The 26,650-nt window shown below is 46.3% G+C and overlaps 1 protein-coding gene across 1 annotated transcript in view; it reads left to right on the top strand.

Moving 5' to 3' along the window:
• LOC146041720 (sialoadhesin-like) overlaps positions 1-20,343 on the top strand; it is a 74,569-nt gene extending 54,226 nt beyond the window's left edge. Inside the window, exons 5-12 of the mRNA XM_083161634.1 lie at positions 345-635; positions 7,963-8,217; positions 11,010-11,255; positions 14,725-14,836; positions 15,827-15,896; positions 16,365-16,435; positions 19,072-19,126; positions 19,976-20,343. Of these exons, the coding sequence (XP_083017760.1) occupies positions 345-635; positions 7,963-8,217; positions 11,010-11,255; positions 14,725-14,836; positions 15,827-15,896; positions 16,365-16,435; positions 19,072-19,126; positions 19,976-20,101 (1,226 nt within the window). The 3' untranslated portion in view covers positions 20,102-20,343. The remainder of the gene's footprint in view (positions 1-344; positions 636-7,962; positions 8,218-11,009; positions 11,256-14,724; positions 14,837-15,826; positions 15,897-16,364; positions 16,436-19,071; positions 19,127-19,975) is intronic.
• The last annotated feature ends 6,307 nt before the right edge of the window (positions 20,344-26,650 follow it).

Here is a 26,650-nt window from a genome sequence, read left to right as displayed (position 1 = left end):
GACCCCTGAATGCCGGGGGTGTCCTGTCCGGAGGGCTGCCTGTGACAGCTGACAGCTGGGAGCGGAGGAGGGAGATTATAAAGCCTCCCTGTATGGTCCGGGCATGTTTCAAAAACCAGAATGGTCCAGACCACACTGGGAGGCTGTAATCACCCCTCCCCATGTCACAGGCTTACCCCCCCCCCAGACAAGACACCTCCAGGACCAGACACTACAAGCTCTGGAATGCAGAGTTTGATGATGTCTGCTTCGGCAATTCAGGGTTTTGTCCGGGTACGGTTTTTACTTACTCCGAAAAAATTGTTGTCAAAATTTCCTATAACGTTTATCTTAAAATCTCTCAGATTCCCCAGGAAATCCTGTACTTACCGGGTCTGGAGTTATGACAGAAGGAATAGCCACGGTTATCCAATGCCATGCAGAGCACACGTGTGCCAGCAGCCCCCCATCTATACAGTGGAACAAACATGGACCGACCAAAAGTAAATCACTATCATTATCTGGAGGGCTCCGGAGAGAAATATCAGAACTTACTTATATTCCTTCATATGTGGACGATATGACGAATATTCGATGCACAGCCACATATCATAATGGACTACAAATCCAGAGAGAAGCTACAATGAACATCAAATGTATGTATATTATGGATAAAATAGTTAAAAGTCCATCAAAAGAACGGTTTCTGCAGTGTACTGTTTGCACAGGTCCGAATTCGGCCCCGTCGCTGTTGGTGGGGGTCGCTGATGCGCAAACCCCCGGAGCGAATGCCTTTGGCAAGTTTTACACTCACCAGGGCATTCACAAAATGATTGACAGGCAGGGGGGCAGCAGCTGGGTCCGCTCAGTGTTTCATGGGAGTGCGCCCAAAAAACGGTGGGTGCGCCCATGGAAATGCTGGGAAGATACCTGTCCCTGCCTGCTTGGGGCGGGCGGATGATGTCACATGATGTCATGAAGTCCAGGCGTACTTTTATCTACGAGGAGAGGTGAAATCATTTGATGGTGAGTAATCAGTGACTGATTTCTTCTCTGTGCGCCCGCATATGATGTGTAAGCGTCCGCTCACGTTGTGTCACGAGGATTCAGTCAGCGGGGGGAGGGCAGTCATGCATTCGGCGGGTTGGCAATTATCTGCTTGCTAGGCAACGACTATGCGTAGTGATCAGGTCTGAATTACCCCTCTATATCTCCAACCACAGCTTAGTACATCTCCCCATACAGTAATTATAAAAATTCCTCTAAATTAAACATTACCTGCAATCCTTAATAAGAGAAAAAGCAGAGAGCGGGTTTGCGCACAAGGTTTGCTCCCTGGGTTGTGTTACAGAGTGAATGACCCCCGGTTTGGAGAGTGTGGCCTGAGTAGCCAACTAGGATTAATTCATGGGCCCTATCTCACGGGTCAGGTCACTGGTTGGTGGTGCTGCCCCGAGTCTGATCATACAGTTGTGCTCATAAGTTTACATACCCTAGAAGAATTTGTGATTTTCTGGCCATTTGTCAGAGAATAACTCACAAATTTTTTCTTTCACTCATGGTTAGTGGTTGGGTGAAGCCATTTATAGTCCGACAACTGTGTTTACTCTTTTTAAATCATACGTTTACATTCCCTGGAGATTTTGGCCTGATAACATGCACACAAGTTGACACAAACAAGTTTGAATTGCTACTAACGGTAACCATCCTCACCTGTGATCTGTTTGCTTGTAATCAGTGTGTGTGTACAAAAGGTCAGTGAGTTTCTGGTCTCCTGAAAGACCCTTGCATCTTTCATCCAGTGCTGCACTGACTTGTCTGGAGTCATGGGGAAAGCAAAATAATTATCAAAGGATCTGTGGGAAAAGGTAATTGAACTATATAAAACAGGAAACGGATATAAAAAGATATCCAAGCAATTGAGAATGCCAATCAGTAGTGTTCAAACTCTAATTAAGAAGTGGAAAATGAGGGATTCTGTGGAAACCAAATCATGGTCAGGTAGACCAATAAAAATTTTCAGCCACGACTGCCAGGAAAATTGTTCTGGATGCAAAGAAAAATCCACAAATAACTTCAGCTGAAATACAGGAAAGTGTAGTTGTTTTAAGATGCACAATAAGGAGGCATTTGAAGAAAAACAGGCTGCATGGTCGAGTCCTCAGAAGAAAGTAACTACGCAAAAGCCACAAAGCATCCCGCTTACAATACTCCAAACAGCACAGAGAGAAGCCTCAAAACTTCTGGAACAAAGTCATTTGGAGTGATGAGACCAAAATTAAATTTTTTGGCGACAACCATAAACGTTACATTTGGAAAGGAGTCAGCAAGGCCTATGATGAAAGGTACACCATTCCTACTGTGAAACACGGAGGTGGATCGCTAATGTTTTGGGGATGTGTGAGCTACAAAGGCACTGGAAACTTGATCAAAATTGATGGAAAGATAAATGCAGCATGTTATCAGAAAATACTGGAGAAAAATTTGCACTCATCAGCCCGGAAGCTGCGCATGGGACGTACTTGGATGTTCCAACATGACATTGATCCAAAACACAAGGCCAAGTCGATCTGTCATTGGCTACAGCAGAATCAAGTGAAGGTTCTGAAGTGGCCATCTCAGCCTCCTGACCTCAATATTATTGAGCCACTCAATGAGATCTCAAACTACCACAAAAGACTTCAAACTGTCATTGATGTTAAAAGGGGCAGTATGGATGGTGTAATGGTTAGCATTACTGCCCTACAACACTGAGGTCATGGGTTCGATTCCCACCATGGCTCTAACTGGGTGGAGTTTGTATATTGTCCCACAATCCAAAAATATATCCAAAATAATATATATTCGTTGAGAGAAATCAAGTGTGTTTGAGGTCAGAATGTATAGAAACACTTCTGCTGTCAGCAGGCTCAGATACAATGGGACCTGTTGCTAAAATTGCATTGCAGGATGCCAGAGTGCCAGCTGCTGATGAGAGAGTGTAACAAGAAAGAGAGAAAAAAACAGAAAAACACACATATGATAGGTCAGACTATATTACTTATCTGTTAATTTGCAGGCATACTGACTGAGAAAAATACACTGGTTCAGCGGAGGAAATAATCAGTATAAGGTGCCCTTGGTTCCTATACCTGGTCTGCTGTCCTTGAGTTGTGCAACCAGCAAGATGAGAGAGGCCGGGTAGCTCTGAAGGGCAGAAAGGAAAGAGTAGGTTGTCAGCATGTTTCGGCGCCCGTTCTCCTGTTGTATTGTTACAGCACAGGATTACCGTGTGCCGCTAGCTGATGAGAGAGCCACCTGGTACCTGTGCTAGTAGTGGCTATGTGTCCCCCAAACACAGTGGAATTCCATGGGAGTCTCCTTGTCCATGCATTCCAGATATAGGCAGTGACGTGACTATAGAGGGTGCAGGGGGTGCGCTTGCTATGGGGCCTGGCAGGTTGGTGGGCCGGTGGGCCCGTGGGCCCAGCAAGCAACCCCCTGCACCAAGTCTTTTTTTTTAAAGTACTTCTAGGGATAACACCACCGCAGGTCTGGGGACACTTCCTGTAATACCCCTTTTACACCGCCGCAAAAACCCGGGTTATCGACGGGTCAGACCTGGGTCAGCGGCAGTGTAAATGCGTCATGCTGTGTCCCTTTACATGGGACTTCTACCCAGGTCCTGACCTGGGTAGAACAGGGCTAGCACCTGGGTAGAGGTGTGCTGCAAAGAGTCAGTAGCTGCCCTAACACATGCAGCAGTAAGACAGGGCCCCGACCAGGAGCAGCACTAAGCCGATGGCAGTGACAGGAGGCAGGGCCCCGACCAGAAGCAACACTGAGCCGACGGCAGTGACAGGAGACAGGGCCCTGACCAGAAGCAGCACTGAGCCGATGGCAGTGACAGGAGACAGGGCACCGACCAGAAGCAGCACTGAGCCGATGGCAGTGACAGGAGACAGGGCCCCCAACCAGGCGCAGCGCTGAACCGGCGGCAGTGACAGGAGACAGGGCCCCCAGCCAGGAGCAGCGCTGAACCGGCGGCAGTTACAGGAGACAGGGCCCCCGGCCAGTAGCAGAGCCAACCACCCACAGGGAGAAAGAGATAGAGGGGGAGATTCTCTAAGCAAAAAATGCGATAAAAACCCCCTTATCTGGGTTTTTACCGCATTTTGGGATGCACTAAGCATCCCCCGCCGGGTTACCGAGCTGTGCTGCCCGGACCTGTGACCTCCTCCTCCCTGCACTGATCCTCTTCCGGCTGCAGGGAGGAGGAGAGCCCAGCGCAGCTGCAGCAGCGCCGGATAAGGGAGGGAGGGGGGAGCCGCCGGGACCCGCTGACTCTATCGCAAAGGACAGCTCTTAACGCAAGAGCTGTCCTTTGCCATAATTATCGCATATGTTACTGCATATGCGATAATTATGAATGCGATGGGCGGCGATAGGGTGCGGAGCTGGGGTGCGGATGTTAGAACATCCCCCCCTATGACTGGGAGATGGCAGCAGCACCACCACCAAGCCACCCAACCTGTGGTGCTGGGAGAAGTGGCTCCATGGAGTGACTCCCTGTTCAAAGGGATAGCAGTCTCAGTGTTTACTGGCACAGGGGTGTATATAAGTATATATGGATAGATGCCTGGACATATGTATTTATATGGGGGGCAGTGTATAAATGTATGTATGTTGGAGGCAGTGTATGGACATACATGTATGTGGGAGGCAGTGTATGGACATATGTATGTGGGAGGCAGTGTATGTATGTATGTATGTATGTATGTATGTATGTGGGAGGCAGTGTATGGATGTATGCATGTGGGAGGCAGTGTATGTATGTATGTATGTATGCATGCATGTGGGAGGCAGTGTATGTATGTATGGATGTATGGATGTATGTATGTATGTACAGTATGTATGTATGTATGTATGTATGTATATGGGAGGCAGTGTATGTATGTATGTATGTATGTATGTATGTATGTATGTATGTATGTATGTATGTGGGAGGCAGTGTATGGATGTATGTGGGAGGCAGTGTATGGATGGATGTGGGAGACAGTGTATGGATGTATGTGGGAGGCAGGGTATATATGTATATATGGATGGATGGATGGATGTGGGAAGCAGTGTATGGATGTATCTATGGATGTATGTGGGAGGTAGTGTATGGATGGATGTGGGAAGCAGTGTATGGATGTATCTATGGATGTATGTGGGAGGTAGTGTATGGATGGATGTGAGAGGTAGTGTATGGATGTATGTGGGAGGCAGTGTATGTATGGATGTATGTATGTATGTATGTATGTATGTCGGAGGCAGTGTATGAATGTATGGATGGATGTTATGTATGTGGGAGGCAGTGTATGGATGTATGTGGGAGGTAGTGTATGGATGTATGTGGGAGGCAGTGTATGTATGGATGTATGTATGTATGTATGTATGTATGTCGGAGGCAGTGTATGAATGTATGGATGGATGTACTGTATGTGGGAGGCAGTGTATGGATGTATGTGGGAGGTAGTGTATGGATGTATGTGGGAGGTAGTGTATGGATGTATGTGGGAGGCAGTGTATGTATGGATGTATGTATGTATGTATGTATGTATGTATGTCGGAGGCAGTGTATGAATGTATGGATGGATGTACTGTATGTGGGAGGCAGTGTATGGATGTATGTGGGAGGTAGTGTATGGATGTATGTGGGAGGCAGTGTATGGATGTATGTGGGAGGCAGTGTATGTATGTATGTATGTATGTATGTATGTATGTATGTATGTCGGAGGCAGTGTATGAATGTATGGATGGATGTACTGTATGTGGGAGGCAGTGTATGGATGTATGTGGGAGGCAGTGTATTATGTATGTATGTATGTATGTATGTATGTATGTATGTATGTGGGAGGCAGTGTATGGATGTATGTATGTATTTGTCTGTATGACGAAGGCCATGGATGTATTGTATGTGTGAGGGAGGCAGTGCATAGATAAGTGGATGGATATATATAAAAGAGGAGATGTATGTATGTATGTATGTATGAGGGAGGCAGTAAATGGATATATAAATGGATGTATATATGACAGCAGAGGTGCATAAATGTATATAAGAAAGAGGCTATGTATGTATGTATGTATGTATGTATGTATGTATGTATGTATGCATGTATTTATGTTTGTATGTGAGAGACAGTGTACATTATAGAGACAGAATGAAATACAAAGATAGTATGTGAGAGAATGTGTGCAAAAGAGTAAGAATGATAGAAGCAGAGGCCCTTATTCTGGTCGACTCGCTCGGGTGCGAATTCACATCCTTGCGAGTCAACCAGAACCCACCCTGCGAATAGTGGTACACCCACCCCCTTTCGCGCACCTGGTTCGCTCGCCCAGCATGCGAATGGATGTTTTACATAAACCACCATTTGCATTCCAGTAGTTCGTGATATGCATGCCAGCAATCAGAATATATAGTTGTCCCCGGTTCTTAATATTTGTTGATGGCGGACATCAGGGTGCTGGCTTCACATCTGTCCACAGGTGTCTATGGATATGCCTCCAAACAACCACTGTTGAGGCAGCACGCGTCCCACATGACTTTTCCTCTGGACAAAGAGGCTTTCGTCCACCTCAACAATTTTTCCCGGACCGCCAATCCGGCGTTGGGGCTGTGACATTAAGGGCCTTATTCTGGTTTGTGCGGTTTTGTCCGCGTGCGGTCGTTCTGCCGATGTTTGGTGTTTGCGCATGTGCAGAGGCATATCTGCGCTTGTGTGAACGGCACGCACGTCCAAATTCCGCATGAATTTTCTACACTCCGGAGAGGGGCGTGAAGGGCTGTTTGGGCTCATTAACATATGTGTATGCCCCGCGTTTAATGGGCATTCCCATGAAAACGCTGGGCGTACGTATGGTAATGCGGCCATGACGAACGTGTGGGGGGCGGCGTGTCTCTATTCCAGGACTGACAGCCTGAGCCCCGCTGTGTGCCAGGGGCTGGAACTCTCTCCCCCCCCCTGGGACCTATCGCAGCACTCCCATTGCTACCTGTCTCCAGGGTACCCGTCAGTGGAGACAGAACGGAGAGCGAGGGGGGGAGCCTGGGTGTTCAGCAGGACGGAGCTCGGATGCTCTATTCCAGGACTTACAGCCTGAGCCCCGCTGTGTGCCAGGGGCTGGAACTCTCTCCCCCCCCCCCCCCCCTGGGACCAATCGCAGCACTCCCATTGCTACCTGTCTCCAGGGTACCCGTCGCACCCGCCGCGTCTCACCGAAGCCCAGCGCCACCAAGCCTACAACAGAGCTGTCTGCATACTGCACAGACAGAGGTGGTACAGAGGTGAGGTACAGCAGGTCGGGGGGGGGGGGGGTGGTGGGGCGGCGGTGGGTTGCTCCGGTGCTATGAATATTTAATGAGCACTCATTAAATATTCACTGCACTGAATTTAGGACCCAGCTCATTGGCTGGGTCCTAAATACCGTTTCAGACCCGATTTTGATCCCAAAATACCGGGTCTGAAAAGGGTAGGACCCTGCATTTTAACCGGTTTGAAAAAACGGTATTTTGAAACCGGTTAATTGGATCTGCACCTTTCAGACCGCACAGATTACCGTTTTAAAACGGTAAAAAAAACGGCAATATACCGTTTCCAAAGTGCGGTCTGAAAGGGGCATTAGAGTATATTGAATTTACCAACTGGCAGGAATTGGTTAAGTGTCACTGGCCTTCTGATATTCATTGCTATTAATTGGATGTTTTAGGATTATTACATGTTTGTATTTGTGTATACTTATTTTTGTCTATATTTTTTATGTGCTATTGCGTGCAATATATTATAATTAAATACAATACTTTTAAAGCTTTAGTGTTTCCTGCGCTCTCAAATTCTTACGTTTTGTGTACAGTGGTTCTGTCACATGATTACTATAATATTACTTTTGTTGCAGTTTCTATAGAGCTTAAGGGTTTTTTTTCTCAGTGATTTTAATCATTTTTTTTTCTGTTCACAGTCCCACCAAAAGATGTGACTGTCACAACTACACAAATACTGCGAGGTGATGCGTATTTAACATGCGGAAGCAGCAAATCTAAGCCGGCCGTATCTAGATATGAATGGTACAAAGGGGAAAATAAAACTAAATTACATGTCCAAACAAAATCAATTATAGTGAGGAACGTGAGATGGGACACTAAGCCCTTCTCCTGTGCTGCAATAAATGCCGTGGGTATCGGAGAGTCAGCGCTAACAGAGATTCCTGTGCCATGTACGTATACAAAATCAGCACCAACATACATATTCAGTATGTATATAAATGTATAGATCTTTTATTTAATCTACAAATGTATAGGGACACAGTGGCCAGCATTTTCTTCTTGTGTCTGACCACCCACTCCTGTGTAACTACCCGATGGTTCCGTTGTTGCTCCGATGCTATGACTTTGGATGCAGTAGTTGGATCACAGATGCTGGCAGGAGATGTCTTTTACCCTACAGATGCATTGTACAACATTAGCATACTTAAGCACATCAGCTGCATTCAATGTCTTCTGCACCCATCTCTGATGCAGGCTCCTAGTCCTTAAATGCAACTGCAGTCTACAGTTTACTCCCAAGGACAGCACAGAGCAAAATCAATTGACTGCTGCTGTCTGGAAGGTTTAGCCAGGCTTCTTCCAAAAAGAAAAAAATATATATATATCACCCCCCTTCCATGCACTTTCACCCCCCCTTCCCATTCACTCCATGCACTATATCAACTCCCGCCACACCTGAGACAGACAGTGAACTGCACAAAATACATGAATAATGAAATACAGTATGAAAGGGTTCACAAAAAAGTAGCTCTCTACAATTTGATCTTGGTTGTCTAACCTTCTTGGGTGACTTGCTCTGGGGCTGGAGAGTAATGAAAGCTTGTAGGCTTGATGTGGTTTATCCACCTAGGTGGATAGACCACGGAGTCGGAATTGGATTCCCAGGCCCGAAGGCGTGGCCAGATAGATGAGAGTCAGGAGCTGGTAATGTAAATTGGTCAACTGGGACCGGGGCTATGAATCATCTGGAACCGAAAGAGTACTTTCACTGGACTGGAACCGGAGAAGATTGAGGAATCGGCTGGAACCAAAGGCGATTGTGACCGGACTGGACCTGGTTGATATGCAGGAATTAGCTGGAACCGAAGGAGACTGGGTCCGGACTGGAATCTGTGGATACACAAAAATCGGTACTTGTTTCCTAGCACGGCGTCCACTAAGCTATTTGCTTAATGGGCTATTCTGCGTAGGGAAATCGCATCGCATGGGCCATTTTAGTGACATGTGATGTGTGATGCGATGCGATTTTTTTCATGTAATTTATTCACTGCTATGTGTGTCCCAGGGCATCACATCGCATCGCACCTCCCGCAAAATTGCATGCGATTTGATAGGGTGTGCGATGCCATTACATTAGGTATACAATAATATGATTGTATGTCCTAAAAATAGGTTTTACGCACCCCCCCACTATCCACGCCACCCCGAAGCGTGGCGAGCGACGGCAAAACGCATCCTCAGACTTTTTCATACCCCCACTATACACGTCGACGTGGAGTTGATACTATATAGTGTGGCGAACGCAGCAAGCCACCGAGCCCGAAGCGTGATAAGCGCAGCGCGCCCCGCGAGGGGGTGCGGAATACATGTTAAGTAATCCGTGGCCCCTCAGATAGTGGGGGCGCGGATAGTGTGGGGGAGGGGTTATAGTGGGGGGGTGCGTAAAACCTAATCATATTATTGTATACCTAATGTAATGGCATCGCACACCCTATAAAATCCCATTAGATTGAATGCGATTTTGCGGGAGGTGCGATGCAATGCGAACAATGGGGCACACAGAGCATTGAAAAAATGACATTAAAAAACCTCATTGCATCACATCGCATGCCGCTCTAATGGCCAATGCGATGCGATTCAATGCGATGCGATTTCCCTACGTTAGCGTACGTAGGAAATCTGGGCACCATTCTAGGAAAGTACCCAAAAATCATCTGGAACCATAAGTGATTGTGTCCAGACTTGGAAACGGTGGATAAGCAGGAATCAGCTTAAACCGAAGGTGAGTTAAAGGGTCTGACCAATGCTGAACATCGGTGGTATCGTTGGAGTGGATGAAACGGGACTGTACACTGCATGTATAAAGATTGAACTCTGGAAATGTACCAATAACACAGATAGTAACTCTCTGGTGGCTGGTAGAGGAACTGGTACACGTTAGCAGTGATAGATGGCAACCAATGGTGACTGTTGTTAGACAATTGTAGATAATCTTGGAATCAGCTGGAACTGAAGGAGTGGGATTCAGTAATACAACTGGAGGAAGCCAGGTGGTGCAGCAGGATGGAAACTAGAACTTGAAGTCTGTGAACAGAGATTCCCACAGGAGCTAAAGCACAGGACACAGCTATGCTGAGGACATCATTGCACTGACCAGTTGGGGGTGTCTACCCAGAATACTTACAGTGGCCAGTGTGAGCTGGTAGGCTGTAGAAAGCAGGTGACACAACTGGTATTGCAGGATTGGCTGTAGTGAATCACGTGATCGCATCCAACAAGGCTGCACCCATGGTTGGTGTTTCAAAGGAAATTTGGCGTGGCATTGACAGGCCTGCGGCCTGTAGTGATGGTGGAGGAGCAGGATGCTGTGGAGTCCAGAAGGCATTGAGGTGTGTAGTACATTGTCAGCATGGAGGAGGCATGATGTCTGTGGGGAGCATCGGCCAGACACCGGGCCGCGTACTGTATGGAATCAGTGAAGATGACTTCTGGAAGCAAACCACAGTGCAAGCCTAGATAAGCACTTCAGAGGTAATTATTCCAGTGCCTTCCTTCTAATATTGCATCTTGCTACTTAACTTGTTCTTTAAATGTAGTTGAAATCACAGAAGATATCCGGTTGGCTGATAGACAATATCTAGGGCGTCAGTCAATACATTATACTGTAGGAGATAGTAAGCATGTCTGTTGTGCTCCATGTACTCTACCTTGCTATGGCCAACTCTTTTCTTCTGTTCTGTAGATGCTCCGATCAAAGTTCACATTATTCGTTCAGAACCCAGAGATGGAGTCACTGAGCTGAGCTGTGAGTTCCTGAGGAGCAGACCGAATGTGACTCACTACAGCTGGATGAAGGATGAATCTTTGCTACCAAATGAAGTAGGACAGACCCTGCTGGTAAACAGCACTGAGGAGAGTAATGGAAACTACTCTTGTATCGCACACAACACAGTTGGGAGTTCCCCCTCTGAAGAGGTCTACATTGACGGTCAGTAATCCAGGAGCATACTGAGAATTTCTGTTGTTTTAACCAACTGTAACGGTTTGCTCACAGCAACCAATTAGCTTGCACATAGCATTTTATAGAATGCATGGTAAATGTTACCTCAAAGCTGATTGGTTGGTTCAGACAACTTCTCCATACGTTTCACTGATTGATACATAAACCCCTTCAATCTTAATCACCTAGCCAGTAAGAACATATGTACAGTACTGGAGGTTTATGAAACGTGAGAGCTCACAAGTAAGAAACTCTTGATCTACTCAACTCCTTCCAACAGTCAGTGCAGAATCGGAGGACATAATATTGGTATAAAACTGGGCAAATGGTATCATTAAAAGGATATTGTGTTGCACCATGGCAGCAGCATGATCTGTAAATATCTAGGGTTCCAATATAACCTATAAAATGTAGTCTCTACTCGTATTATATGACTGTAACACACATCGCTCACTGGCCATGCGCAAGATCTCGCTATTATCATATCTCATACACAACTTGGAGCCAGCCGCAGGGACAGTGCCCTGCTGTAAAGGATAGGACATCCCAGGGCTGGTAATCCGGACACAGTGGCTTTTATGGGTGATGTATACCTGACAGGCCATTATTTCTAACCTTAAATTTTTTTTAAATATACTGATCTGAAAAAATAGCCCATGTACGTAATTTTTCATTTTGTCCCCATCAAATACTCCCTATTCACATTGTTGTGCAATCAGACACACAACCAGCTTTTGCTGATTAAAATGAGTTACAGCATGCTTATATTCTGAATTTAATTGTGACTGTAATGTACAGTATATGCATAATAAAATGATGCTACAGTGTTTCCCAGCTAAACAGTGGAACATAATTGCATCAGATTGTATGGCTGATATTTTCTAATATTCTTCATAAAATTGTACTAATCATTTTTTATTGCAAAAAAAATTATATTAGAAGCCACAGTTGCCTATTTATGAATCAATGTTGTCCCTAACGTTGTTTAAAAAATGCTGTTACTGAATATCAAGGGCAGAATTATAACCTTAAATGTTTCACATGGCAAAGTAGGAGATCTCTCTTATTTCCTGTGTGCCGACTACTGCTTCAGCCACCCCCTAAGTTTTCTATGAGGATGGTATTTACCATGGTCCGCAAGGCAATGGGAGTGCCATGCCAGAGAGGGATATCACAATCCCTCTCCTGTGGGCTCCAGGATGTCGATCCTGTGCATGTTGACCTTTTGGGTTGGGATCATTTGGTCTATTGCATTATGGTCGAAAGTCATTAGGTCGAATCCATTAGGACGACATGCTAAAAGGTCGACATGACTCTAGGTCGACATGGGAAAAGGTCGACATGATTCTAGGTCGAAAGGTCATTAGTTCGACAAGGTCATTAGTTCGACAAGGTCATTAGTTCGACATTGTCTATGTCGACATTCACAAGGTCGACATGGGGTTTTTAACTGTTTTTTTACCTGAATGTCAACACAGTCGACATGGACACAGTTTAAAGTGCACTGCATCCCCTCGCATCGCTCGCTGCGCTCGCAATGCGTCGGGCACGGTGCCTCGCTACGCTCGGCACACTATTTTATTCTCCCACCACGCCCTAGTGGATGGTAGGGCATGAAATACCGCCTGTCGGCACATGTTGGCTCAAAAAACAGTAAAAAACCCCATGTCGACCTTGTGAATGTCGACATAGACAATGTCGAACTAATGACCTTGTCAAACTAATGACCTGTCGAACTAATGACCTTTCGAACTAGAATCATGTCGACCTTTTCCCATGTCGACCTAGAGTCATGTCGACCTTTTAGCATGTCGACCTAATGGATTCGACCTAATGACTGTCGACCATAATGCAGTAGACCAAATGACCGCATCCCGACCTTTTGTCAATAGCGACCTAATTCATGTCTACCTTTTAGTGGCCACCTTTAATCTGTCATCCTAGACATTGTGAGCTAATCCACTAATCCACACTCCTGCAGGCTTCACTGATTGGCTGCTGTGTCTATGGTCCCAGCACTGGATCACTTGCGTAAACATCGGCCATCTAATTAGCCATGGCCTTGGCATCAACAGAATTATGGCAACACGCCGCTATTTGTTGGATGCTAAACAGTTAGAACCACACCCGATCTCTTAAGTGGCTGTTTTGCATGTCTGCACCCATTGTCAGATGTGTACATATGCTTGTGACAAGAACATCAGACCTCCACATGAAGGTAATGTGGGGATCCAGTCCAGGTTTTAGAGCAGCAGCAGCAGGAAAACTTATGTGACCAGGGTTGGGCTGATTAGCAGCACCTGCACTCTACTGATATAGGTGTTTCTAGGGCAGGAGGTCATAGCTCCTGATGGTGGAATAGGCTATGGTGTGTGCTATGGTAGGGACCACTGGAACATACTGAGGAGTTTGTATTATCCTGTACCACCTGTATACTGCAATGCTGTAACCATCCTTGCTTATGCTGGTCACCTGGTATGCTGCTAACCTTCTACAAAATAAAGACCAAGACCAGTGGCGTAACTATATATTTTGCGCCCCCCCGCCAAATTTTTTCGGCGCCCCCCCCCATACTCTTACCTGACGGTCACTGTCCCGTCCAGTCTCCCTCAGTCACCACTGCGCTGCTGCCCGGCCGCATCTGCGTCACTGTCCCGTCACTCGCTCCCGGCGCCGGCTCCTGCTGATAATGAAAAGTGACTCTTAGAAAATGGCTGCCAAAACTGTCTGCAATACGGGGGCAGCCATTTTCTAAGTGTCACTTTTCATTATCAGCAGGAGCCGGCGCCGGGAGCGAGTGACGGGACAGCGACGCAGATGCGGCCGGGCAGCAGTGCAGCGGGTAACTATAGCACCGCAGCCCCCCAGGCGCCCATAGTTACTCTGCGCCTCCCCGCCATGGCGGGGGCTGCAGAGGCTTAGTTACGCCACTGACCAAGACTTTATCTTATTCAGTGTGTGTGATTCATTGTCACATACTGTACTATCAGGTTAACAAATAAATATGAATTGGGCAAAAATAATTGGGCGTAGTGGTCACCAGGGGGTCCATTGGTAAAAGTAAAGTGATAGCGTATGTACAGTATTTGCTTCTTCCTGATGGTCAGGGTGCGCTCAATCCTCAGGGACTTCTAATAGTGTACAGTACAAAAACCTTTGTTTCCAGTGGTGTAGATAGCTGTGGTACGCCCAGGTAATCTTTTGGGAGGAGTGGCCTAAGCACAAGGGGAGGAGTGGCCTAAGCACAGGAGGCATGACCACACCTCTTATTCAAATTTCTGTATAATATAAAATATTTTTAGAGCCACTGAGCACAGATTTGGGGGGTGCTATTGTATCCCTTAGCCAGGGGCAAATCCAGAGGGTTCAAGATCACACTACAGGTGTTTAGAAAATAAGCTTTATACCTTCATGATCTGCCAATTAATGTGATTGCTTCGTTCTCTCTTCATTACAGTACAAATACCTAACAATGAAACCGCTGAAGGTGATTCGCTACTGGTGATTCTGCTGACGCTCGGAGGCCTTCTTCTGATTCTGCTCATACTGATCATCTTCTTTTACATCAGGTTATACAACGTAACCGATTCATCCATCACTATATAATGGTATAGAGGTGTCATCATAGTCATTGTCCTGCCCAATTGTTAATGCATATTGCATCACAACATCATGGCCTCCCTATTATATTCATATCTGTTCTCTGCATTTACCAGTTGAATAGTAAAAGTAATGAGGTATCCATAACATTTTGACAGCACGGGCTGATCAGCCATAGGCCTTGTATGGAAGATTACCGGTAGGCTGGAGATCATGTGAGGCTGCCTTTCAGCAAGTGGCTGTTTGTTTAGAGGCGGTGCTGCTCAGAGTAGTGGCCCCGCCCCCTCCTATCTCTCACACAAGTAACCTTTGCCTGCACACAGAGCAGAATACCCAACAATGCAAATACTCATCTAAAGCACCGCCCATCTTTATCCATGGTGACATCTCTCTCCAGATAGGGACAGGAGTATCTATCTGCGGGTGTAACAATTTATGGGGTGTTTCTGGGCTCCACTGGGGAGGGGTGGGGAATATTTGTGCTATTTGGAGGATTATGGTAATGAGTTGTTTGTCTGCTTGATGGAGGGTTTGGGGTCTGTGTTCAGTCTCAGTGGGGGGAGGGGTAGTAATAATATTTGTCATGTGGAGTCTGTGTTTTTTCACCGAAGTTTAAAGGTTTTGGTACCACTAGACTGCCAATGGCTTCCATACTGTTGTAGTAATGTATTAATCCCCCCCTATTTTGCTGTTGGTTCTGCCTACATTTGATTTGGTGCCTCCCATGTGAGCCCAATTCTCGAAATTCCCAACCGTTCCCAACCGTTTGGTACTTCCATTGTAAATAGATTTTGTCCTTATGAGGTGAATACTGGAGTTAAGAATAATAGAGATGTATTGGTGAAGTCTATTATATTATTATATATCTATTATATTATTATAATAGATGCCACAATTACCTTTTATAATGACATTGCATGACATTACATGGTGCTAATCTGCCAATTTGATCATTTTAGAAGGAAGAAGAGCAAGTCTTCTCATGACACTTCCCCGTTTCTTGGAGCCAACACCAGGATCCCGTTCCCTGTGAGTATTTGCTTCCTCCATGTCGGCGTCTCCTACAGTACAATCCAGTATACTGTATATTGCCCAGATAATAATAATATACTGTATATATTCATCCTGGTTGTGATTCATTTTGTGCAGCTCTTAAAGAACCACTAAACCATCAAGGGATTTCTCCAGTGCTTGAAGCCGCGTGACTCAGGAGTCACTCGGCGGTGGCAAGTATGGGTACAATTTCAGGGCGTGCACCTGCATCTTGTGCCTACTCCAAACAGGCAGAGGACCGATTGCATTTGCTGGGGTCCGCCCAGCATTTATATGGGCATATTCACCATTTTATTGAGCATGCCCATGAAATGCTGGGGGTCCTAAACAGGACACTGTCAGGATGTGAGCGCCTTGGTAAAAGGAAAAGTTACCGAAGACACTGGCAGGCGAGATGTGCACATATGCAACCTGAAAATGTAATGGCTTTACTTCTTCATTCAGGACATGATGGGTCAAGAGCAAATACTGGAAGATCTCCATGAGTATGGGAATATCCCGAGCACAAGACCCCCGTAAGTTCTTCATATCTCTGCCAAGACGTTTTTGTAGTTTTCTTTTTGCTACTGAGAATATTACATTGCAATCTGCGCGCCACAGTGGTGATAACATGAAAATAACAAGGAATATATAGGCGGGATGCCTTGTAAGTGATTGCCATACTCTGGTGGCATTACTTCCTGCCCTTATATATCTATGCATGAATAGATAACAGCTACATTATTACAGTATTAGTGTAGTGTAATATTTAAAGTGTCAATCCAACTTTATTTTCTATTCACATAAATGGAAAGCTTGGGAAAAGCATAGCACCACCCGTAGGTGCTGAGGACCGTAGTGTGCCCCTATTTGTGACACTTACAGGGTGTGGGCGGAGGGGGGGGGGTGCTCTCCTTGCCAGGTGGCTGTGTAACCCTGTGCCCTGCCCTGTCCGCATCCTAGCAGGGTCACAATGTCATGTTATTAAAGGATTTAAAGACCAGAAAAGATAGGCCCAATATATATTTGCCATATGGGGCCTACACATGGAGAGACGTTTAGGCATTTTCTAAATGATTTTCCATTATTTAATTAATTCGCTCAGAAATTGCCTGAAAATCACTGTTTGTGTACAGACCACACAGCGACTTAAATGCATGGCCCCAAGGGTCTGTGTCTTCTGCTGTGTGCTTAGAGACCTGAGTGTTCCGAGCGAAGCTACATTGCTCAGAATGCTCTCCCTACTAGGGTTACCACCTCACGCATCATCGATTCCTGGAAATTCCCCCCATTTATCCTCCCGGAAAAGTGGGTGTGGCCTCATAAAATGGGCATGACCTCTTCAGAAAAGTGGGTGGGGCCTCTGTAATGCATGCATTCAAGTGCCTATTGTTACATCTATTATATCTTCACTCTTTTGGCTACTTCTTCCTAGCCCCTAACTTATGCACAGAAGGCACAGATATAATATACCCCAGGAAAATACACCAAATACACCAATGTCATGTGGCTTACTTATTGAATACTGCTGTGGGCACGGCTGCCCCCCCCCCCCCTCCGGGACTCCAGGAGGCCGCAGGAATGGATGCTCAAGCGGAGCAATGTCCTGGCTACTCCGTGCACACCAGACATGACCACACCTGATTTGCCGCTGCTCCCTGCAGACAAAGACTTGTGAGATGATGACATCATCATCTCGCAAGAGCGTCTGTAGGCATAGCAGCCTAGCAGGCAGCTCCGTAGCTACAAATAGTTTGGAGGCTGTGGAGACTTTTTAAGTCACCCGGTTCCGGGAGAATCCCAGAAAAGCCTCCTGGGTTGCCACCAATTACGGAAGAATCAGAGAGGTGGCAACTCTACTCCCTACATACGTCGGTATGTGTGTATGGCCCATTGGGTATTTAGACAAAATACATCCATTTACAGCAATAAAGGAACTAGAAGGTGACTTTTTTAATTCTATCTATCTATCTATCTATCTATCTATCTATCTATCTATCTATCTATCTATCTATCCTTACATACATGAACAGAATTCTGCAGAAAATATCTACCAATGTTGTATTTTTACTTATTTAATATTAATATTGGACAGATTCCAATAGATGGACAATTTATTTAGGAACTATTACAATAATCAGCTGATTATACTCTGAATGAACTCCCATGAGTAATGGGGCCTACGCACGTAGCAGTTTAGGGGCATTTTCTAAGCGATCTCACGTGAGTCGCTATCGCCCAGAGAGCACCGTCACCGACAGATCGCTCAGCACACAGTGCTGACAAATCACTGTGTGCCTAGCGATCTTGCTGAGCAATCTAGCATTCATCAGAACACTCAGAAAATCCGCTTTAATGATGTAACAAGTTGATGAGCCTGTTTTGCAGGACAGAAACAATTCCAGCACGAAAGGAACACAGGGGCAGATGTATTAAACCTTAAATAGAGATAAAGGCAAGGGTGATAAAAAGTGATAAACATCTAGCCAATCAGTTCCCAACTGTCATTTTTCAAACACCGCCTATAACATGATAGTTAGAATCTAATTGGCTGGATGTTTATCTCTTTTTAAGGATTAATACATCTGCCCCACAGTATGATGTGAAAATTGCAACATTGGCTGATTGCGTGTTCATTACTCCATATCTGACCCATGGTTTGTGTGTGAGCGGGGGTTAAGTCCCATTATATAAGAACACGCAGTGAAGAAAGAGGTCATTCTGCAATCAGAATTAGGATAATTTCCCTTTCAGGAAAAAGAAAAAGTAGCGCTAATAAACCACTGAACAATAAAAAATATGCTAATCTAATAACACATAAAAACAATTGCAAATACACCTCAATACAGTAGGAGCAAGGATCCATTCCTATGACTATCGCCAATAGTCCACATGTAACTCCAATTGGGTAATTGTTGGATGAAAATCCCACAGAGGGGCCACTAATATGACAGTCTCGGCAAATGCAGATTGTAGTTACCACAGTGCTGTACCTCTGACACCCTTCCCGCACTTTATTGTACCTCACCCCGGATCTGGATCAGCCGCCAATCCAACAAAACTTGTCCACACACTCCCATTTTTTTTCTACGAATTTCCCTTTTAGTAAATATTTTAGAAGATGCACACAACATCTCCCATTCTGTATTGTTAAATTTTATACCGATTTCAGGGGGTCATCGGACCAGAGATTTCAGAATAACGAAGCAATTTACAGCAATGGAGAGGTAAGACTGTACTGTATACAGTAATATTTCGGTAGAAGATCCTGATATGTATTAAGCATTGTAACGCAGTCTAATAGCCGTTAGGGGAAGCGGCGGTCTACCGGCTCCGGCCTGGCAGAAAATTTAAATGAAATAGGGAACATTACACACAAGAGAGGTCTTGTTACCTTACTTATTGAACTTTCATCGTATTTACCACATTGGACATGTGGTTTAGGGGGTGCGTTATAGCGGGCCAACATCTGGGATTCCGACGGTTAGTATCCTGACTGCTGGTAATCCGACAGTGAGGCGAGCTGCAGGCTTGGTGGCTCGCTGAGCTCACCACAGGTTCTATTCTCCCTCCTATGTGGGTTGTGGACCCCAACAAAGAAGAATAGCCCCTGTAAGTCGTGATCCTTACTGCATTTAACCGTTGGGATTTTGATGTCTGTATACTGACCGTTGGAATTTCAACTGTCGGGAGGTCATCCGGCACCCGTGTTAGGCACCTGCATCAGTAATGATATCAGATAGAAATAAGTGTACATGGGTGTTGGTCCTTAGACTCTCTCAAGAGACTTAAATACCTGGTGTATGTTGTGGCCTTCTGGTTTTTGGGTGTCTTAATAAAGGTTCAAATGTGGTTGGAAATGTTGACATGTTTTATGGTGAATTAGAAATATTTTTTTCAAACACTGACAAACTGTCTCTTTGATTATGCAGAATTTAATAATTGGGAATTTTATTAAATAATGTACCCCCCCTCCCCCCCTCCATTTTATGGAGATGGCAGGCAATAGATTTAACTGTAGTATAAACCATTATTTAAACCATATTATTTTGTTCCTCTGTCTCATGCTATAACAGATTATGAACGCACCTCTAGAAATTCAATATTCATCAATCTCCCATCCTCGTCCCAGCCAGGCAAGACAGTCCCCTCTTACTATCAGCCATGATGAACCTGTGGAATATGCAACTGTGAAACGTTAAAGAAGACGAGTAGCCTAAGATACTGTACAATGGACACTTTATATATGGCTTATTTATACCTATGCAACCCTAAATGATGCTTCACATTGAGCTTCGAGCTTTTACATCTGATAAAATATTTGATTTCTTTATCTTTATAACTGTGATGTCATCATCGAGTGAGTCAATATTATACAGCTGTAACAAGAGAAATCAACATGTGAAGAAAGTTCTAAAAATAGGAATAAACTGAAATGAATTACTGATTTGTAAATGCATTCATTACATAAAAAGGATCTATAATTAGGATCACCAATGGTTGATCAAGTCTACTGTGAATAAAATGTTATTGTGAAGAACATACAGGTGACTGGCATTCAGAATACCGATGGTGGCATCCTGATGGAGGGAATCCAGACATGGGTCAGGTAAGTATAAATACCTATCCCTCTTTGCAGTGTATCTCTAACCCTCCCCTACCCGCAGCCTAACCCTAACCCTCCCCGCAGCCTAACCCTCCCCTCCCCCTAACCCTCCCCTCCCCGCAGCCTAACCCTCCCCTCCCCACAGCCTAACCCTAACCCTCCCCACAGCCTAACCCTCCCCGCAGCCTAACCCTCCCCTCCCGCAGCCTAACCCTAACCCTCCCCGCAGCCTAACCCTCCACGCAGCCTAACCCTAAACCTCCCTGCAGCCTAACCCTCCCCACAGCCTAACCCTAACCCTCCCCGCAGCCTAACCCTAACCCTCCCCGCAGCCTAACCCTCCCCTCCCCACAGCCTAACCCTCCCTTCCCCACAGCCTAACCCTAACCCTCCCCACAGCCTAACCCTCCCCGCAGCCTAACCCTCCCCTCCCGCAGCCTAACCCTAACCCTCCCCGCAGCCTAACCCTCCACGCAGCCTAACCCTAAACCTCCCCGCAGCCTAACCCTCCCCACAGCCTAACCCTCCCCTCCCTGCAGCCTAACCCTAACCCTCCCCACAGCCTAACCCAAACCCTCTCCTCCTTGCAGTCTAACCCTCCCCGCAGCCTAACCCTAACCCTTCCGCTCCCAGCAATCTAACCCTAACCCTCTCCCCCCTGCAGCCTAACTCTAACCCTCCCCTCCCCGCAGTCTAACTCTAACCCTCCCCGCAGCCTAACTCTAACCCTCCCCTCCCCACAGCCTAACCCTCCCCGCAGCCTAACCCTAACCCTGTCCTCCCCGCAGTCTAACCCTAACCCTCTCCTCCCCCGCAGCCTAATTCTAACCCTCCCTGCTAGTGCCTAGTACTAGCTCTATCCCCTGGAGCCCACTGCCTAACCCTAACACCCCTTCTAAGTGAAGAGACAAATATCTTTATCCAGCCACTGCACCTTAATCAGATAAATTAATTAAGCTGCTTTCCTTAAGGGGTCAAGACCCCAAAAAACTCATACTGGGTCATTGATCTAAAAGATTGCGCTCTTCTTTATTTTTAGATTATCATTTTATTTGTCAATATATTACCGTAAAAGGTGGTAAAATTGTTTTGAAACACGTATCTATATATAAAGGTGGCCATACTCTCAGAGAAGTCGCACACAATCCCCAATTGAGCACCCTGGAATCTTCTAGGGCGGCAGGATCCCATGCGATATTTATTATATCCGTCCCCTTTGCATACGATATATCGCATGCGATCCCAGCTAAGCCTGCCTGGCTTTGTGAAGGCACAGAGTGATGGGAGGAGTCTAATATAACATCTCCCATCACATCACACGTGTAGTCAGCAGACAGCACATACATGGCAGCATTGTGGAGGCACAGAGTGATGGGAGGAGTCTGATTTACCATAACCCATCACATCACACGTGTAATCATCAGACAGCACATACACGGCAGCATTGTGGAGGCACAGAGTGATGGGAGGAGTCTAATATACCATAACCCATCACATCACATGTGTAGTCAGCAGACAGCACATACATGGCAGCATTGTGGAGGCACAGAGTGATGGGAGGAGTCTAGTATACCATAACCCATCACATCACACGTGTAGTCAGCAGACAGCACATACATGGCAGCATTGTGGAGGCACAGAGTGATGGGAGGAGTCTAATATACCATAACCCATCACATCACACGTGTAGTCAGCAGACAGCACATACCTGTACATGGCAGCATTGTGGAGGTACAGAGTGATGGGAGGAGTCTAATATACCATAACCCATTACATCACATGTGTAGTCAGCAGACAGCACACACATGGCAGCATTGTAGAGGCACAGAGTGATGGGAGGAGTCTAGTATACCATAACCCATCACATCACACGTGTTATCATCAGACAGCACATACACGGCAGCATTGTGGAGGCACAGAGTGATGGGAGGAGTCTAATATACCATAACCCATCACATCACATGTGTAGTCAGCAGACAGCACATACATGGCCGCATTGTGGAGGCACAGAGTGATGGGAGGAGTCTAATACACCATAACCCATCACATCACATGTGTAGTCAGCAGACAGCACATACATGGCAGCATTGTGGGGGCACAGAGTGATGGGAGGAGTCTAATATACCATAACCCATCACATCACACGTGTAGTCCGCAGACAGCAGATACATGGCAGCATTGTGGAGGCACAGAGTGATGGGAGGAGTCTACTTTACCACATACCTCCCAACTTTGTAGATGCAGAAATAGGGACACTCGAGCGTCCAAAAAGGGGGCGTGGTTTATGTAAATGAGGGGCGCGGCTTATGCAGAGCCGCATCCCCGTTTTCGGCCGGAATAGACGCTGTGCACATGAGCACAGCGTCTATTCTGTCAAATTGGGGGGGCTCCCAACTGCCCCCCCGCAGCGGGACACCTCCGGCCGCGGGTGGGACAGTTGGACAGGACCCGGTAATCGGGACTGTCCTGCTGAAATCGTGAGTGTTGGGAAGTATGATACCATAACCCATCACATCACACGTGTAGTCAGCAGACAGCACATACATGGCAGCATTGTGGGGGCACAGAGTGATGGGAGGAGTCTGATATACCATAACCCATCACATCACATGTGTAGTCAGCAGACAGCACATACATGGCAGCATTGTGGAGGCACAGAGTGATGGGAGGAGTCTGATATACCATAACCCATCACATCACACGTGTAGTCAGCAGGCAGCACATACATGGCAGCATTGTGGAGGCACAACGTGATGGGAGGAGTCTAAAATAACAGATTCAACAGATTTTCCAGACTCCTTGAATCACTGACTGAGATTAGAAAAGTCATCAGCCTGATGGTCAGCAACATGGAGTCGCGACCCCATGCTGAGAAGGGTGGGACACACTTTGGTGTCAGGACCCACAGTTTGAGAACCGTTGGCCTATAGCAACCAATCAGATGTGGGGTTGACAAGGCAGCACACCACGATACAAGCAATGCAAATCCTTCTTTCAGACCTACTGCAGTCTATGGGCCTGATTCTGGTTCACTCGCAAAAGCAAATTCTTTCACTAATGGACAAAACCATGTGCATTGCCGGGGGGGCAGATTCAAAAATGTGCAGAGAGAATTAGATTTGGGTGAGTTATTTTGTTTCTGTGCAGGGTAAATACTGGCTTCTTTATTTTTACACTGCAATATAGATATCAGTTGAACGTACCAACCCAACCCAAATCTAATTCTCTCTGCACATGTTACATCTGCCCCACCTGCAGTGCACATGGTTTTGTCCATTCGAGAGAGAATTTGCTTTTGTGAGTGAATCAGAATCAGGCCTTATGTGTCATACAGGTGGTCTGCACCAGCAGGAATCTCTAACAGACTGTCCAGATGCCTGCACCAATAACTCAATAAGGTTCAACTCCGCACCTGAGGAGAGGTGCCCACTTCATCACAGCAGCCCAGCGGCAACTGAATCCATTCCCTCCCACAGTTCCGCCTCTGCTTCATAGATTCGGACACTCAGTCGCACATACATATATACAAGTCATATATCCTAACCAGGGGTTTAAGTGGGGTTGAACTGGGTGGAACTGAGTTCCATCACCTGTACAGTAATTACACCAGAAAAGTCTGTCCCAGCGGCTTCCTTTTTCTGTAACGGTGTATGGGATGTTAGGCCATCTCCGTTGCTGAAATAAACAAGAGAGGAGAGCTAGCAGCTGGAAGGACATAGATAGATAAATGTATAAAGGTCACTCACTGTGGACATTTTGTGTAAGAGGTACTACTGTGGGCATCATTTGTAAGCATCATTACTGTGTGGCATACATGTATAAGAATACTAATGTGTAGTGTAACGTGAGGAAGGAGCACTGCTATGTGTCATAACATGAATAAGGGGCACTACTTTATGGTGTAATACGAATCAGGGTCACTAAATGCAGTGTAATGTGAATTTCATTGTGCTACTGTGTGTTATAATTTGAATTAGATGTACGGCTGTGAGGTCACTGACCCTTTATAGTATGGAAGGTAAGGCTCAAATGTTACAGTTTGCTAGGGGTGCTTAAAAACCTGTCCCTGGCACAGGCTCCTCCTATTGGGTGGAGTGTGGGGGAGGGGGGTGGAGTCTGGGGAAATGAGTTTCACCACCTCTCCAGGACCACTTTAAGCCCCTGTCCTAGCCTCCTAGTTGCATAAGATGCATTTTCAACAGAAATGAAGACTTACACCTGAAGATTTTTTACGCCACCTGGGGGCTGTTTGGCGTGACTGCAGAAAATATGTATTAAAACATAAGGAAAAAACCATCAGGGTTGTCCTGCAAAAAATGGGACAGTTGGTAGGATTGGTTCCTGGATAGTGACTGTGAGCTTTCTATAAAGACTTGCAAAAATGATGCATCTTGTGGAGTGTTGGAGGCATTGAGTGGGCGCACTGTGGAAAGTGATTGCTCACAAAGACGTTGAATCACTGACAGTGGAGGCTATACTATAACATAGAAACAGCACCTGCCTTAAATCTTATATAAAGATGCACCATGAGCTGGTTCAGTTTGTACAGATGCTGACAGTGCACATCTCAGTCCATACCGAACTTTTTGTGGAACACGCGTGCTTTTTGTGCTGGAATTCTCTCTTGTGCAAATCTGCATAAAGTCTATGCACAAAGGCAAGGGGACAAGGTTCATGGCCAGCAGCTCACAGAGCGCTGACCACACCCCCAACAGTAAATAAAAAGGGGAGTGGTCAAATTATAATGGTATTGTCGCAGACACACCCCTTTTTCGGCAGAGCAAGAGTCCCACCGGTAATGTTGAAATGCTGGGAGGTATGATACAATTAGGCTCGGACTGGCCTGGCGGGAAACCGGGGAATCCCCCTGGTGGGCCCTGGTGATTTCTGACCCAGCCCACTTGTTTAGGGGGGTGGGGCCTTTTCGGGCCATCGCTTACTATCCCCGCCACCGCTGCCGCCACAATAGCAATAGCTATTGACTGACCCGGCAGCTACCAGCAGGGCAGAGGAGCCCTACAGGCAAGGGACGCTGTCACGCTGCGTCTTGACAACAGACGCATCATGACGTTGCACAGTGGGCCCGCCGGCGCAGCACATGGGAGTGAGTGTGCAGTTGCAGACAATGGGAGCAGCCTCCACGGTCACCAGGATGCCACTGGGGCTGCGGGGGAAGTAGAAGTCCAGCTAGGTCTCCTCCCGATGGCTGGAGAGTGAGGTGCTTTTGGACCCCCTCTGCAAACTGGAAGGTAACTAACCATGTGCTGCATTAACTTTTTTTATATTCTTTTTTTTTAGGGGGGTATGTGCTGTATTGTGTGTGGGGAGGGGGAGGGGACCTATGTGCCATATTATCTGGGTACGGAGGGCCTACAGTATGTGATGTATTATATGTGGGGGTACATATGTGTGGTATTATGAGTGGGGGGACCTATGTGCTATACAATTATCTGAGTGGGGGACCTACTATGTGCTGTGTTATATGGGGGGGGGGGCTATGTGCAGTACTATTATCTGAGTGGGTGGACCTATGTAATGTATTATATGGGGGCCTACAGTCAGTGGCGTAACTATAAATTTTGCTCCCCCCAGCCAAAAAGTTTCTGGCGCCCCCCCATGCCCCTTAAACATTACGTCACACATCATAATGTCCCTTGCACTATATGCCACATGCCCTCATTAAACTTATACTCCACAAATCTAAATGCACCTTACCCTATGCCCGGAATTTCATGCCGCCCGAGTTCAGTGCAGTGCGAGATATCCGCTGAATTCTGATGTTTTTTAAAGGGGAATTAACTTACTAGGCATGGTTTGGCATGGTTTTGCCTTGTAAGTTAATTCCCCTTTAAAAAAACGTCAGAATTCAGCGGACATCTCGCACTACACTGAACTCGGGCGAGATGTCCGCTGTCGACGAAGTCGCACTGCCGCCAGAAAAAGGGTGTGACCTCACTGAGAGGGGGAAAGGCTTATTGGGAATAATGCTCCCACAAGCCATGCCTCCCGTTTTCATCACTATGGAGGCATGCTAAGTGCTCTGTGAGCTTCTGGCATGCCCCCAGCCCCTCAGACAGATGCTAACGCATGGACACGCAGACACCGACAAACAGACAGATACTGACAAATGGACAGATCCTAAAAC

Source organism: Crinia signifera, chromosome 19 (assembly GCF_055691185.1).
Source record: "Crinia signifera chromosome 19, ASM5569118v1, whole genome shotgun sequence".
Taxonomy (NCBI): domain Eukaryota; kingdom Metazoa; phylum Chordata; class Amphibia; order Anura; family Myobatrachidae; genus Crinia; species Crinia signifera.
Note: the sequence above shows the minus strand (reverse complement) of the source record. Positions and strands in the feature narration are given on the sequence as shown.